At 42.0% G+C, this 15,202-nt stretch overlaps 1 protein-coding gene across 4 annotated transcripts in view; it reads right to left on the bottom strand.

Annotated features, from left to right (window-relative positions):
- Nucleotides 1–15,202, bottom strand: part of LOC108710765 (transcription factor COE1) — a 402,967-nt gene that overhangs the window by 122,521 nt on the left and 265,244 nt on the right. For all 4 annotated transcript variants that reach the window (XM_041586021.1, XM_041586022.1, XM_018251928.2 and 1 more), the window contains exon 8: nucleotides 6,636–6,777. In XM_041586021.1, coding sequence (XP_041441955.1) covers nucleotides 6,636–6,777 — 142 coding nt within the window. The remainder of the gene's footprint in view (nucleotides 1–6,635; nucleotides 6,778–15,202) is intronic.

Consider the following 15,202-nt stretch of genomic DNA (forward strand, 5'->3'; position numbering starts at 1 on the left):
TTTAACACATTTGCCTTATCTGTATCTGTTACAACCATACTGGTACCATTATTTAATGGAGCAACACTCTCAACCTGCATCTTTTTACTATTAATATATTTAAAAAACTTTTTAGGGTTAGTTTTCACCTCCACCGCAATTAACTCTTCACTTATTTTCTTAGCCTTCCGGATTGCTGATTTACAACATTTATTACAGTGTTTATATTCATTAAATGCAGCTTCTGTCCCTACAGATTTGTAGTTTTTAAATGCCTTTCTCTTCTTTCCCATTAACTTCTTTACTTCTGTATTAAGCCACAAGGATGATTCTTAGAGCTTCTACGTTTAGTCCTTAAGGGAATAAATTGAGAACAGTAATGATTTAATATCATTTTAAAGGACAACCATTTCTGTTCTGTGTTTTTAGCTGAAACCCTAATGCCCCAATTAATGCTCTGTAGGGCAGCCCTCAAGGCACTAAAATTAGCTTTTGCAAAATTCATGGTTTTCGTTGCCCCAGTATATTTTTGTTTTTTGCACCAGACATTAAATGATATAACATTATGGTCACTATTACCCAGGGGTTCAATGACTTGCACATTTGCTATAAGTTCTGGGTCATTTGAGATCACTAAATCAAGAATAGCATTTTTTCTGGTTGGCTCCTCAACAACTTGTGCTAAAAAACTGTCGTGCAATAAGTTTATAAACTTGTTCCCATTAACTGATCTAGCAGTACCGTTGCTCCAGTCAATATCTGGGTAATTAAAATCCCCCATTATCATTACTTTACCTAAACTAGCAGCCTTTTCTATTTGCATTAGGAGCTTTGTCTCTTCCTCCTCACTTACATTAGGGGGTCTATAGCATACGCCTACAATTAATTTGCTGGATTCTTTACAATTGGTGAAGAACTCCACCCATACGACTTCTGCCCCCTCATTTTCTAACATAACCTCCTCCTTTATATGAGCTTTTAAATCCTGCCTAACATACAGACATACCCCTCCTCCTTTTCTATTGCCTCTGTCCCTCCGAAACAAAGTATAGCCACTGATATTTACTGCCCAGTCATGCGACTCATTCAGCCATGTTTCGGCCACACCAATCACATCATATTTTCCTTCCATCACCAGCAGCTCCAGCTCTCCCATTTTACCAGTCAGACTTCTTGCATTTGTAAACATACATTTAATACTGGCACCATATTGAACATATGACATGACATGTGGTCCTCCCTATCCTTAACAGTATCCCCAGCCAAATCTCCTCCCCCATTTTCCCTTTCTTTGCCCACTATCTCATCTAACCTGTCTACCACTGAATCTTTTACTGAACCCTCCCCCCCCCACACCTAGTTTAAAATCTCCTCCAACCCTCTAGCCATCTTCTCTCCCAAAACAGCTGCCCCATCATCATTGAGGTGCAGCCCATCCCTAGCAAAGAGCCTGTAGCCGACTGAAAAATCAGCCCAGTTCTCCAAAAACCCAAAACCCTCCTCCCTACACCAATCTTTCAGCCACGCATTAATCTCCCTACGCTCCCGCTGTCTCCTTAGCGTTGCTCGTGGCTCAGGTAATATCTCGGAGAAAATTACCTTGGAAGTCCTCGCCCTCAGCTTTGAACCTAGTTTTTTAAAATCAATTTTGAGGACTTCACCACCTCCTCTAACTTTGTCATTGGTACCTATGTGTACCAAGACCGCTGGGTCTTCCCCAGCCCCTCCCAATAATCTGTCCACTCGTTCCACCACATGCCGAACCCTAGCACCAGGCAAGCAGCAGACTGTTCGGCATGTAGGGGCCTTGCGACAGATTACCCTATCCACCTTTCTAATAATTGAATCCCCTATAACTAGAACCTGCATTTCCTTCCTTGCACTCCCCCCACCACCCGTATTAGAGCCACTGCCTCCCGGGGTGCTCCGAGAGTCAGCCTGCTCCATACACGCCAGTTCGGAGTTTTCCTCCCCAGCATCTTCAGCCAAAACGGCGAATTTGCTGTTTTGGACAAACTGTGGACCAGTCCCCCTACTCTTCTGTCCCCTACTTCCCCTCTTGACTGTCACAAACCTTCCTCCCTCATTAGCCTCCACTGCCCCTTCTCCTCCCCCCCACTCCACTAGCCCCTGCCAGTGGTTGCTCTGCGAGCCTCCTTTCCTCCCCCTCGTTTGCCGAGGCTCTCAGTGCTGCAAGTTCACCCCTTAGAGTCTGCAGCTCAGATTCCAAGATGAAAACCCACCGACATCACTCACATGTAAATACTGCAGGGAACTGCTGCTCCAACACCACATACATGTGACAAGACACACACTGAGTAATACCAGCAAACCCACTCATATTTACACTGGGTACTTACAGTCTCCCAAATGTAATTCCTCACCAACACCTTTTCAGTTTTTAACGCTGCTTAACACTTAATTCACATGCAACACTTAGATCAAATGCAACACTCGCTAAGAAGCTCCCACACTCGCTTTGCCTTCACAAGTGTAAGGTTTCAACCAGAGCACACAAAGCCTGTTCAGAATTTACCTGATTAACCCCTCCCCCTTAATTAGAAGAAAGAGGGAAAGGGGAAAAAAAAAATGCTATTTGCTACCAGCAGTAAATAAAAACCCTTATTAACTTTTTTTTTTTTTTTATGTTCCCCTTAGACCTCTAAAGCTAAAACACAAAAAGAAAGTAAATGCACTTAATCTATCAACTAGTTTACCCCAAAGAGAGAAAAGAAAAAGCTGTTTGTCTCAGTCAGATAACTCACAGAACACACAGCAGTCAGTTATTTGCACTTACTCCCTCCTTGCACCCAGCACTCCCAGCATGCACAGCAAACACCAACGCCTTAAGGTTTTTAACGCTGCTTAACACTTAATTCACATGCAACACTTCGATCACATGCAACACTCGCTAAGCAGCTCCCACACTCGCTTTGCCTTCACAAGTGTAAGGTTTCAACCAGAGCACACAAAGCCTGTTCAGAATTTACCTGATTAACCCCTCCCCCTTAATTTGAAGAAAGAGGGAAAGGGGAAAAAAAAATGCTATTTGCTACCAGCAGTAAATAAAAACCCTTATTAACTTTTTTTTTTTTTTATGTTCCCCTTAGACCTCTAAAGCTAAAACACAAAAAGAAAGTAAATGCACTTAATCTATCAACTAGTTTACCCCAAAGAGAGAAAAGAAAAAGCTGTTTGTCTCAGTCAGATAACTCACAGAACACACAGCAGTCAGTTATTTGCACTTACTCCCTCCTTGCACCCAGCACTCCCAGCATGCACAGCAAACACCAACGCCTTAAGGTTTTTAACGCTGCTTAACACTTAATTCACATGCAACACTTCGATCACGTGCAACACTCGCTAAGCAGCTCCCACACTCGCTTTGCCTTCACAAGTGTAAGGTTTCAACCAGAGCACACAAAGCCTGTTCAGAATTTACCTGATTAACCCCTCCCCCTTAATTAGAAGAAAGAGGGAAAGGGGAAAAAAAAAATGCTATTTGCTACCAGCAGTAAATAAAAACCCTCATTAACTTTTTTTTTTTTTATGTTCCCCTTAGACCTCTAAATGAAAAGTAGCAATAACATTTGTAGCCTTATAGAGCATTTGTGTTTTAGATGGGGTCAGTGACACCCATTTTAAAGCTGGGAAGCATCAATAGAAAAATGCAAATAATTAAAAAAAATATATATATATATATATTATATATATATATATATATATATCTCCTTCCAAGTGAGTATCCGCACTCCAAGGCAAATAATTTCAGCAAAGGGAGGGGTGCACGGTAATTATATATATGCCAATTATTCAGAGACCAGCACTCCCTGTAGTAAAAGCCAATTTCTTTATTGTGTCTGTGCCCAACGTTTCGGTCCCGATTGGGACCTTTTTCAAGGTCCCAATCGGGACCAAAACGTCGGGCACAGACACAATAAAGAAATTGGCTTTTACTACAGGGAGTGCTGGTCTCTGAATAATTGGCGCATATATATATATATATATATATATATATATATATATATATATATATATATATATATATATAGTTATATCTCTTCAGTATCCGCACTCCAATCAAGCAATCTCAGGGGTGCACGGCCAATTCTCAATCATATAATCAAAATCTGGAATAAAGCATTCCTGGGCCAGCACTTCCCTTTGTAAAACAAGTGTCTTTTTATTATTTCATTTCACACATCACAGTGCTCCACGTTTCGGTCCCTCTTGGGACCTTTCTCAAGGATAGTGTACAATGTGCAATAAAACTTTATATAGTGATCACAATACAAAATGGCGCCAAAGTGACCTCATAGGGTTTAACAATCCGTAACCAATAGTGTTCCATTGCTATTGGAACGCTCGCTGCGCTAGAAGAGCCGAATTTCCGTTTTAAAAAACGGAAATTCGGCTCTTAAAGTTACCAGAGGCGGCTTTTTGCCGCCCCTGGTAACTGGCCGCTCCGTGCCACCTGAGGCAAGATTCTCACCTTGCCTCATGGCCGGAGCGGCCCTGGTGACGTGAGTGCCAACTCCTGAAAAGTCTTTATATATATATTGTAGCATTGTTGGGAAAATCATAGTATATCCCTCCCAGAATCCTCTATGAAGCTGTGCAGAGGGATGTGAAAATGAGGCTCTAAATAGCAGTGAGGTGATTAGCCTCACCTGAAGTAAAAAGGTGGGGGCTCAATTAAGGCTGCTCTCTGCCCTGGAGAGAGAGGGAGGGCTGTGTTAAAAAGTTGGCATAGTAACAGCATGTTACCTGTGTTTAAAGCATAAGGATTTTTATTGCTGGGCACAAGTTTCCAGAAGGAGACAAGTTATCTGGTAGCAAGGACTGGCTACCAGCTACTTCCTTAAGTGTTTGGGGAGTGGGCTGCTTCCAGGAGAAAAGCACAAGGAATCTCCAAAGGACTGTGAGTTAACAGTTAATTTTGTTTGCTGGACTTATATTGCCCAAGTGGGAGACTGTGGGACCTTTGGGAAAATGACATTTTCATTTACCAGTACACTTGGACTATTTTGTTTACTGCCTTCCCAAAGGGTATGAACTGTTATGTTGGTATTTAAGCTGCTGTTTTAAATAAATGCACACGTAAGATCAGCTGGAAACCTGTGTGAAAGGAGTTGCTGCCACTACTACCTAAAGAGAAACCAAAAGGGTTTCTCGCACTCCTTTGAAAAATCTTGACCAGGTGCTGCTGCTGTCTCGAATATTCACATGTCCATGGGTATAAGTAGCGCACACCGGATTTTAAAAAATGCATTAGTTTATTTATCAAACCATTAAAAGCATAAAGCACTGATCGACGTTTCGGTCCTGGTCTTGGACCGTTATCAAGATCTTGATAACGGTCCAAGAACTGGACCGAAACGTCGATCAGTGCTTTTAATGTTTTGATAAATGAATAAATTTTTTTTAAAATCTGGTGTACGCTACTTATACCCATGAACATATATTTATATTTTAGTATGATATAGAGAGCGATATTCTGAGACAATTTGCAATTGGTTTTCATTTATTATTTGTGGTTTTTGAGGTTTTTTTATTCAGCAGTTCTCCAGTTTTCAATTTCAGCAATCTGGTTGCTAGGGTCCAAATTACCCTAGCAACCATGAAGAGACTGGAAAATGAATAGGAGAGGCCTGGATAGAAAGATGAGTAATAAAAAGTAGCAATAATAATACATTTGTAGCTTTAGAGAGCATGTGTTTTAGATGGGGTCACTGACCCCCATTTGAAAGCTGGAAAAAAATCAGAAGTTAAAAGGCAAATAATTAAAAAACTATGAACGATAAATAATGAAGAGCAATTGAAAAGCTGATTAGAATTGTCCATTCTACAACATATAAACAGATAACCTAAAGGGAACCACCCCTGTAACCTTGCCTAAGTGGCCAATGTGTTGCTGGAGAGCTGGCCACAAAGTCCTTATCACCGCCTACATGGATAAAATGGTATTATCTAAGGGGCGATTGTGGGTCATAGAAAATCTCCACCCCCTGCTGCAGAGATACCTCAATAAACCGGATTCCTTTTTTTTCATAAATTACGTGACTCATTAAAACAAAATATAAAGTTGATACTTTTTTGAAGCATTCATTGAATCTGGCAACTGAGCATACCATAAACAACTTCTACATTTTTGAAATCTCTTAATTAATTCAGTTGTTGTTCAGTGTAGTTTACTGTATTTAGTGCCAGAGTCAAACTGCTGAGCGGAATTTAATATTTCAGGGACTTAATTAAAAAGGCTTCTAATCTGCCCCACAAAATATGTGCAAGGTTGAGTTAATTTTTTTCCTCAGCAGTGCGTCTTTAAGGCACGGCTATGGTAATAATCGCTCCGGCTGTGATTATCAATACAGTGGGATGTTTCCTTTGAATCACACAGGAGCTGCCGTTATTTGAAAAGATAATTGCCTTAAAGGATCGCAAGCCGAAGGAATTGCCGGGGCCTCTTTAAAACAGGCACTTAAAGGGGGAAAATCTGCTTTATGTATAAGTAATGGTTCATTGTGCATGTATTTTCCCTAAAAAGAGAATAAATGATGAGAACAAAGAATTTTCCTGCTTTGTATTTGCATTGATAAATAAAGGCATATTTATCAATGTAACAACGTCTCTACATTAAAATGAAAGAGTCTTACCATGTTCCAGGTAGGAAGGGGTCCCATCAGAAGGATCAAGCCGGCGTGCCCTCCTTCCATGTTTTGAGTTGTTATGAACAAACATATTATCCGACACTGCCAGCACGTGCCCATCCACATTAACGGTTGTGGACACAACAACCTGTAAAAAATAATTGCACTCGTCAGTTGGAAACTGCAGGTATAGAATCATCACTGAAGTACTAAACGTCTCCAGTAAGCAGAGTTGCTTTTGCAATTTACTACCTGGCTAAAAGGGCAAGCAGTAGTCCTGTCCCGCTTTATGGCAGCTGAGATTCTAGCTATCTGTATAACAGAGCATTCTGTCCCAGTGGCTGCACAGATTCCTATCTGATCCCCATTGAAAGCAGCAGTCCTGTCCTGCTTTATGGCCACTGAGATTCTAGCTATCTGTATAACAGAGCATTCTCTCCCACTGGCTGCACAGATCCTATCTGATCCTCGTAGTGAGCAGACGTGTTTTGAGAGAACTGGTGATTTTGAGAGAGCTTGTGATTTTGACTTATCCAGGCCCTTCTGACTGTTTTTGCAGCCTTATAGTCTTTACTTTTCATTTTTGTTTTGATTATTTATTTTTTTGGAAATGGGTAAGAAGTTGCCCCCAACAGAGAAAGCTGGGGCAATGGACACCCGACCAAGGCTGGGATCCAGTGAGCCAGAAAGCTGTGGTTGGTGCAGAGAAGAAAATGGCTGCTACTGTAAAGAAAGTGAGCAAAAAGGTGAAAGGAGGAGGAGGAGGTGGTGGAAGAGGTGTCTGTGGAGAGTGAGGAGGAAGGGAAGCTGGATGAGGTCCCTGAGACTGTGGCTTGACAGGTGCTGGAGCCGGACTGTGCAGGTAACAAACAAACTGACTTTTCCTTAATTGCCTGTGTAGTGGAGGGGGCTTCCACTAATGGGACTGTTGCTGCTGCAGACTGTGTCTCAAAAGACTTTTCTGGGGCTTCCACTTCTAAAGACTAAAATCATGAGGAACTTGTCAGAGCACTGAAAGCTATGGAGTGTTTGCAGCAAAGGAAAAAAGAACTGAATAATGTCATTGCAAGAATTTAGTTTGGCTGCCATGGCGACTGGAGAGTTAAGAGGGCAGGGAATAAAAAAAGACTGCTATGTATAATAAAGAGAGGAACTGGAAGAAGAAATTAAAAATACTTTTTTAATAATTAAACCATGGGAAGAGATTTATACGACCCGGGAAAGGTTTGAGCAGAAAAAAGGGAACACAAATTCTTCTAATGTTTCTTCTAATATCCCTGCTAATGTTGTTGTGCAGCAAGTGTGTGTGAGTGGGGCAAGTGGTGAGAGAGAGGCTGTGAGTGAGGGGGTACAGCGGGTTAAGAATGCTGGGGGGGGTGGGAGAGGGGACTGTGGGGGGCAGTAAGGCTGCTCCAGAGGTTGGGCAGGCCAAGCACCTGTGAATATGTGGAAAAGGAGGAGGCTGTTTGCTAATATGTCTGGGGTAAATAGATCCTTTGATGGGTCGGTGTTTAAGAGGCGCAATGTGGTGAGGATTAAATGGGAGGGGGGACAAGACAAATTCCCGGGTTGGAGGTAAGTGGCACGTAATCTGGTGAAAGAGTCTATGGGTTTCACTACTAATGATGTCTATGCTTTTCTAGATATCTCTGTTACTGAATATGATTTCAGCTTTAAACTGTCCCAGGGGCTAGAGAGGTTTTGGGCTCTTTATAACCAAAAGAAAAGCACAAAGGAGTGGGAAAACTTTAAGGCAGTCCCAATTTCACATCCTGAAACCAAAAATGTAACCATCATTTTCAAACAGAATCAGTCCCCCCCTTAGGATATACTTGTTTGGTTAAAGAGAGTGCACTGTACTAACCCCTCTCACGAGGGTCTATAATGAGGAAGGTTTTTGGGCAAGCCCAAGTGAAACTAGAGGTCCATCACAATGTCCCCAGCCACTTCCGTAACTCATTTTTCGTAGGAAGAGAAAGGGGGGTTTGTTTGTACCCAGTAACTGTGAAACCAAGGTGTTTGCTCCGTGGGGTGCTAAAGGCCATACCAGCAAGGAATGCAATGAGGCCAGGTGCAACCTATGTAATGCTCGGGGTCATACACACAGGGAGTGCCCCAATGCTTGGCATCACATTGTCAGAGGTTGCCCTAATTTGGAGCAGGAATTTCAGGAGGAGAAGGGTAAGGGGCATGAGGAAGGCATGGAGCTGGAGACCAGGGTGGAAGGAGTAGTGGAGCCTGCAGTTCCTCAGGAAATGAGGGGGATGGAAAAGAAGGAGAAAGGGACAGAGAAGGAGGGCTGGACTGTGGTAGGAGCAAAGGGAAATAAACAGCAGGGAAAGATGGTTGTTAAGGCAGGTGTGAGCACATCAAACAGATTTACCCTCCCAGGTTGGAAGAGTTTGGGGGAGATGGCAGAGGAGGAAAAAGTAAGGCAGATAGAAAGCAGGCCCGGATTTGTGGCGAGGCCACATAGGCCTGGGCCTAGGGCGGCACATTTTTGGGGGCGGCATGCCGCCCAGCCGCTCTGTTGGGAGCCTGTGCTCCGGCGCTCGCACGCTGGCGCTTTTGCGCCAGTGTGTGGTCGGGCGGGCGCTAGGACCGCGCGGAGCGCACGGCCTAGGGGCGCCCGCCCAGCGAATCCGGTGCTGATAGAAAGGGACAGTGAGGAGAAGAATAAGAAAAGGCGAAGAGCAAAAGAAGGAAGAATATCCCCAGAACCCAAGGCAGGCCAGACTCTAATCCCAGAAGTTTCTGGGGAAAAGCAGGGGAAAAAGAGGAAGGAGAGAGACTATGGGGAAGGAGGTTCCTTTGAGGAGGAGTTTCTGTTTTTTTGTAGAAGGGAATGAATCTCAGGGGATACAAGTTAAGAGATGTGGGGAAGGAGGGGTAGAGTCTACAGCAAAACTCCCTAAAACATGATGAGTTCCCCAATTTTTTTGGTAGCATTTGAGTTTCTGTTTTCCTTGGTGGTATCTATCATTTTTATTCAGGAGACTCGCCTAACTAATAGGTACTATATCTACAATGCAAAGAGAGAGAGGCGTGGGGATTCTGTTTAATGGTGACAGGCAAATTGAAGTTAAGAGGTTGGTGGAGGTTAAAATGGGCAGGTGTATATTACTTGATATTAAGATAGAAGGGGAAGATTAATTAATATGTATGGGCCCTAATCAGTAGTGGGGAGGAAGGAACTCCTAAGGGAAATGAGACAGTATTTGCACACCTAAATGCCAGTCATCCTAACCGGGGATTTCAACCAGGTAACAGGACCAGGGGATATATCTGGCATGTATAGAAAATATGAGGGTGCATTTCTTAATGAGGTGGTCCAAACAGCAGGGTTGGTGAATGTGGCTACTGAAGGGGGTAGGAAGGGCAAGCACACGTATTTCTGTGGCTCCCGCAGTAGCAGAATTGACCAGATTTATTTAAGGCTGGTTCCCCTTTTTCGGGGGTTAAGGAGATTGATGTGGGGTTTTCTGATCGCTTAGTTCTTTTCTTTGAATATGGGGTATCAGAAAGTGTGGGGGTTGGTAAAGGGCTGTGGAGGTTGGGGTTGGAAATATTGAAGGACGAGTCACTAAAACCCGTTTCTGAGTTTGTCATCTAGAATATTTTGTCAAAAATGATTTTTTTTATGATTCACCAACACAGTGGTGGGAAGAGGCCAAGAGGTCATTTTGTGCTTTCTTCAAGTCCCTATCTGTTAAAAGGTAGGGAAATAGGCAATGGCAGTACCAGTCCTTGAGAAAGAATCTGGTGTGTTATATTTCAGATGGGGTGGTGGGGGGAAAAAATTGCCCAATTAAAGAGCCAAATGAAGCAGTATCAGTACAGCCGCCAGAGATCTCTGGTTCTTGAGAGGGATTCTGGGACAAAAATTTCCCCAGATCTTAAGAACTGTAGAGATTCAGTTAAAAGGAAACTGGCGAGGGGTCTTATTGAGTTCCAGGGTAAAGAGCAAAAGACAAGGGAGGAAATACTGGAAGTTGTGAGATCCTACTATACTGCTTTGTTTGGGGAAAGAACTTTGGAGAGGGAAAGGATGACCGCTTTCTTAGAGACGACCCCAGGGCCTGACAAAAATAATTTGGATTTTTCCCCCTTGACGGCTAAAATCACAGAGGAGGAGGTAAAGTTGGCGATAGAGAGTCTGCAGATTAAGAGAGCTCCAGGTACGGATGGTTTAACATCAGAATTCTATAAGGCCTTTAAAGATCTGTTGGCCCCGGTACTTGCTGAGGTGTTTAACTGTTGCTTAGAGGAAGGAGACCTATGCAGTTTTCCTCTTTGTTGTCAAAAGGTAAGGATGAGAAGCATATTGAGAACTGGAGGCCAATTGCCCTGCTCAATACAGATAGAAAGATAGATTCTTGCAAATATTTTCTTTTGTTTACGTTTATTTTCAAGCACTTTATTGTCAGTTCTGCATGGTGGGCGGAGCATTTTTGGCGCTGTATTTACCATTAGAGGGGCTCTGGAATTATGCAAAGCTCATAGGTGGGGGAAATACTTTCTGTGTCTAGATCAGTCAAAAGCCTTTTATAGGGTGAATCACCAGTACCTATGGGTTGTTTTGTCTAAATACGGCATCCCGGGTCAATTTATTAGTTGTTTTTTACAAAGGGGCAAGAAGCTTCCCACTAATTAATGGTTGGCAGGGTGAAGACTTCCAGGTTGGGGCAGGAGTAAGTTTGAGTTAGATCCCTTTCTTAGGTCACTGAGGGTATCTGTGCACCCAGTGGTCAGCACCTGAGGTTGGTGTCCTATGCGGATGATGTGACAGTGGTTATCTCAAAGCATGAAGAGGTGGAGAGAGTCTCCTGTTGCATCAGAAGCTACTCAGGCCTCAGGGTCTCTGGTCAATAGTGAAGTTGGAAGCTTTGTGGAGTCTGGAGGACATGCCCAGGTTTGAGTTAAGAACTTTCCCTGTTGCCTCCTCTCAAGTTAAAATACTAGGTGTTACATTTGGGAGAGAAGATAATGCCAGGCTAAATTGGGATGAGAAGTTGGATACCGGTTTGGCAAAAGTTCAGCGTTGGAAAGGGTGGAAGCTGACCTTTAGGGAAAGAGTTAACCTTATCAAGACTTTTCTGATCCCGTTGTTTTTGTATGTTTCATAGTTACATAGTTAAATTGGGTTGAAAAAAGACAATGTCCATCAAGTTCAACCCCTCCAAATGAAAACCCAGCATCCATACAAACACCCCTCCCTACTTTCACATAAATTCTAAATACCCATACCTATACTAACTATAGAGCTTAGTATCACAATAGCCTTTGATATTATGTCTGTCCAAAAAATCAAGTGTCCTGTGTTCGAGTCTTTAGCTTATTCTTCCAGATGCTCTGGTGGAGTAAATAAAACCCAGTCCAAAGAGGGGTAACATTCCTGCAGAGGAAAGAGGGAGGTTTGGGGATGGTCTGTCCTGTGACCTTCTTTGGTGTCATGTTCCTAAATTTTAACTTTGGGGGTCTGACTCAAAGAACAAGCTCCCTGTGGGAAAGTTGTGTCAGGTCTTGGGCATCATCTTTTATCATGGACTGGCTGTAGGGCGAAAGAGATCCGTGTAAGACAGAGCTATTTCCCACCACACATTGCCCATGCACTTAAACTGATAAAGAGGTGGGGCATTGGGGCAGCAGAAATAACGTCAACCCCAAGGAAGAAAATCTATGCCAGGGTACTAACATCCTTCTTTACTATCCCACTGGCTATAAGGGTCTGTACCAGCAAAACCCTGGAGGAGATACTAAAATATTTAAACAGTTTGAGACCCCCCCCCCAAAACTGTTTGATAACTCCTGGCTGACACTGCAGGGCAAGCTGTATGAGCGGGGCAACAAGAAGTCATGTAAGAAAAGTGTCCCTGGGGGTGTGGGGCGGAGGAGAGTCGAGCACTTTTTGGTGGATTGTTCGGTGTCAAACAATTTATATGAGGGTGTGCTTAAGGTGTTGGGTATTTATAATATATGTGCTAATGACTATGCAGAGAGCGCCTATGGGATCATTCATAGGAAGCACCGCTTTAACCAAGAGACTGTATTTATTATAATGTCAGTCATTCGATATAATCTGTGGTCTATCATCAGATGTATGAAAACATTTGGGAAACACAATGAATCGAAAGACCAAATAATAAGACAAATCTTAAGGGAAATTGTGTTTATTAAAGTTAATGAGATTCAGAAAAATAGTGTGAATGAAAAAAATTGGATGAACGTTGATTTCTCTGTCAATTTCTTGTAGTTGTTCTTTGTAAATAATGTACATATTGTAACATAGTGTCATTTTGATATGCTTTGATTTTGTTTTGCGTTGTATTGTTTTTAATTTTAAATAAAAATACCTATCTGATCCCCATTGGAAGCAGCAGTCCTGCCCTGCTTAATGGCTGAGATTTTAAGGGATACTGTCATCGGAAAACATGCTTTTTTCAAAATGCATCAGTTAATAGTGCTACAGATTTTTTTATATTCAATTTTGAAATCTGACATGGGGCTAGACATTTTGTCAATTTCCCAGCTGCCCCGGTCATGTGACTTGTGCCTGCACTGAAATGCTTTCTGGCAGGCTGCTGTTTTTCCTTCTCAATGTAACTGAAGGAGTCTTGGTGGGACATGGGTTTTTACTCTTGAGTGTTGTTCTTAGATCTACCAGGCAGCTGTTATCTTGTGTTAAGGAGCTGTTATCTGGTTACCTTCGCATTGTTCTTTTGTTTGGCTGCTGGGGGGGTGGAAAGGGAGGGGTGATATCACTCCAACTTGCATTAATAGGAACGTTCCCCGCACTGCCTCAGCTGTATAGTCGAATGCATCAAATCCTCCACGGGTACACCGCTATCCCGACATATACTTAGCAATTTCCAAGAATGAGGAGAGCACTCAAAAGTAGCAAATTATGCTGTGATTATATTTATTCAAGGCTACTACACGACATGTTTCGGATCCATGTTGACCCTTTATCAAGTGTAACTAATACAGAACGAATCAGGCTTATATAAGCCCTCCCATAAAGTGAATAATTAGCCCTCAGGCGTGCCATTAGTTAACTGTGTAAAACAACATTTAACCATTGAATCCATATTTATCATCAAGTGAGTAAAAAGTCCATATTGTCCAAATATACTGTGCTTAATAATCTTCAATATTCTGAAAGTGCACGGAACTTTATTCATCTATGTTGATGAAAATTCTAGGCCTGCAAAATCACTCCAACTTGCAGTAAAGAGTGATTTAAGTTTATCGGAGCATAAGTCACATGACTTGGTGCATCTGGGAAATTGACAATATTTTTAGCCCCATGTCAGATTTCAAAATTGAATATAAAAAAAATCTGTTTGCTCTTTTGAGAAATGGATTTCAGTGAAGAATTCTGCTGGAGCAGCACTTTTAACTGATTCGTTTTGGATATAATTTTTTTCCCCATGACCGTATCCTTTTAGCTATCTGTATAACAGAGCATTCTGTCCCTGCACAGATCTTATCTGAACCCCATTGTTAGCAGCAGTCCTGCCCTGCTTTATGGCTGAGATTAGAGCTATCTGTATAACAGAAAAGCTAGTAAGGTCTTTTCGGGGCATATTACTATAACTTTTGTACAAGGCTCTATCACCCCATTTAAACAGGCATTTCAGGACTAGAGATAATGTGATGCTATTTCCCATGCTAGAATAACATTAAAATGAACTAAACATTAAAAAAAAAACAACAACAAAAAACGAAGCTGACATTTTCCAATTTAAATTTTCACTGAGAGGCAACTCAGCCGCCCCCTGAAATAATTTACCTCTGTGCATTTTCATTTCCAGTTCCAAGGTGTTTAGAGGGGAATTAGACTACTTTATTGGAAATGCATTACCTGTACTTTAGTACTACGTTCCCCCTGTTCCTTGACGTAAATTGTGACTTTCTGTGATTTGGTTTAAATAATCCAACAATTTCTTGTACTTATTGTCTCTCCAATAAATATGTACAGATGAAATGGATTACAATCAAAATAACGGAGACGGCGCGATTGAATGTTTTAAAAGGCTCGTTATGAATTACAACTCTTACAGTGCTCTTTTATATGCTAAATGCAATCATGCTTCTCTGTTGAGATAAATCTGTTGTGCAGCATCTGTGTTTAACAAAGACAAGGAAATACATTGCCTAAAGCAACAGTGGTAAACAGATTAAAGGGCCACAAACTATGTATGGGCATAGTTTTATGGTATCCCTCTGTACAGGCTTTGAGAAAACTTAGGGGGCTGTTTCTGCTGAATTGTGCTTAGTACAGGGCAATACCATCGGCCCATCTCTGCCGCCGGATTTATATAGTATGGGGCAGATTAATCGAAATGTGATTTTAGAGCTTAATAAATAAAAACTCACACGTTCTATTCATTCCTATGGGATTTTTAGAACTGTATCTATTAAATAGTGAGTTCCAACTTTCACCCATTGATAAATACAATTTAAAATTCCGCAGGAATGAATAGAGTGTGGGTGAATTTTTATTTCTTAAACTCAAGTTGATCCAGGGACTAGTCTGCAATTATGGAGTCAGGAAGGAATTTTTCCCCCTC

The sequence above is a fragment of the Xenopus laevis genome, chromosome 3L (genome assembly GCF_017654675.1).
Source record: "Xenopus laevis strain J_2021 chromosome 3L, Xenopus_laevis_v10.1, whole genome shotgun sequence".
NCBI classification, from domain to species: domain Eukaryota; kingdom Metazoa; phylum Chordata; class Amphibia; order Anura; family Pipidae; genus Xenopus; species Xenopus laevis.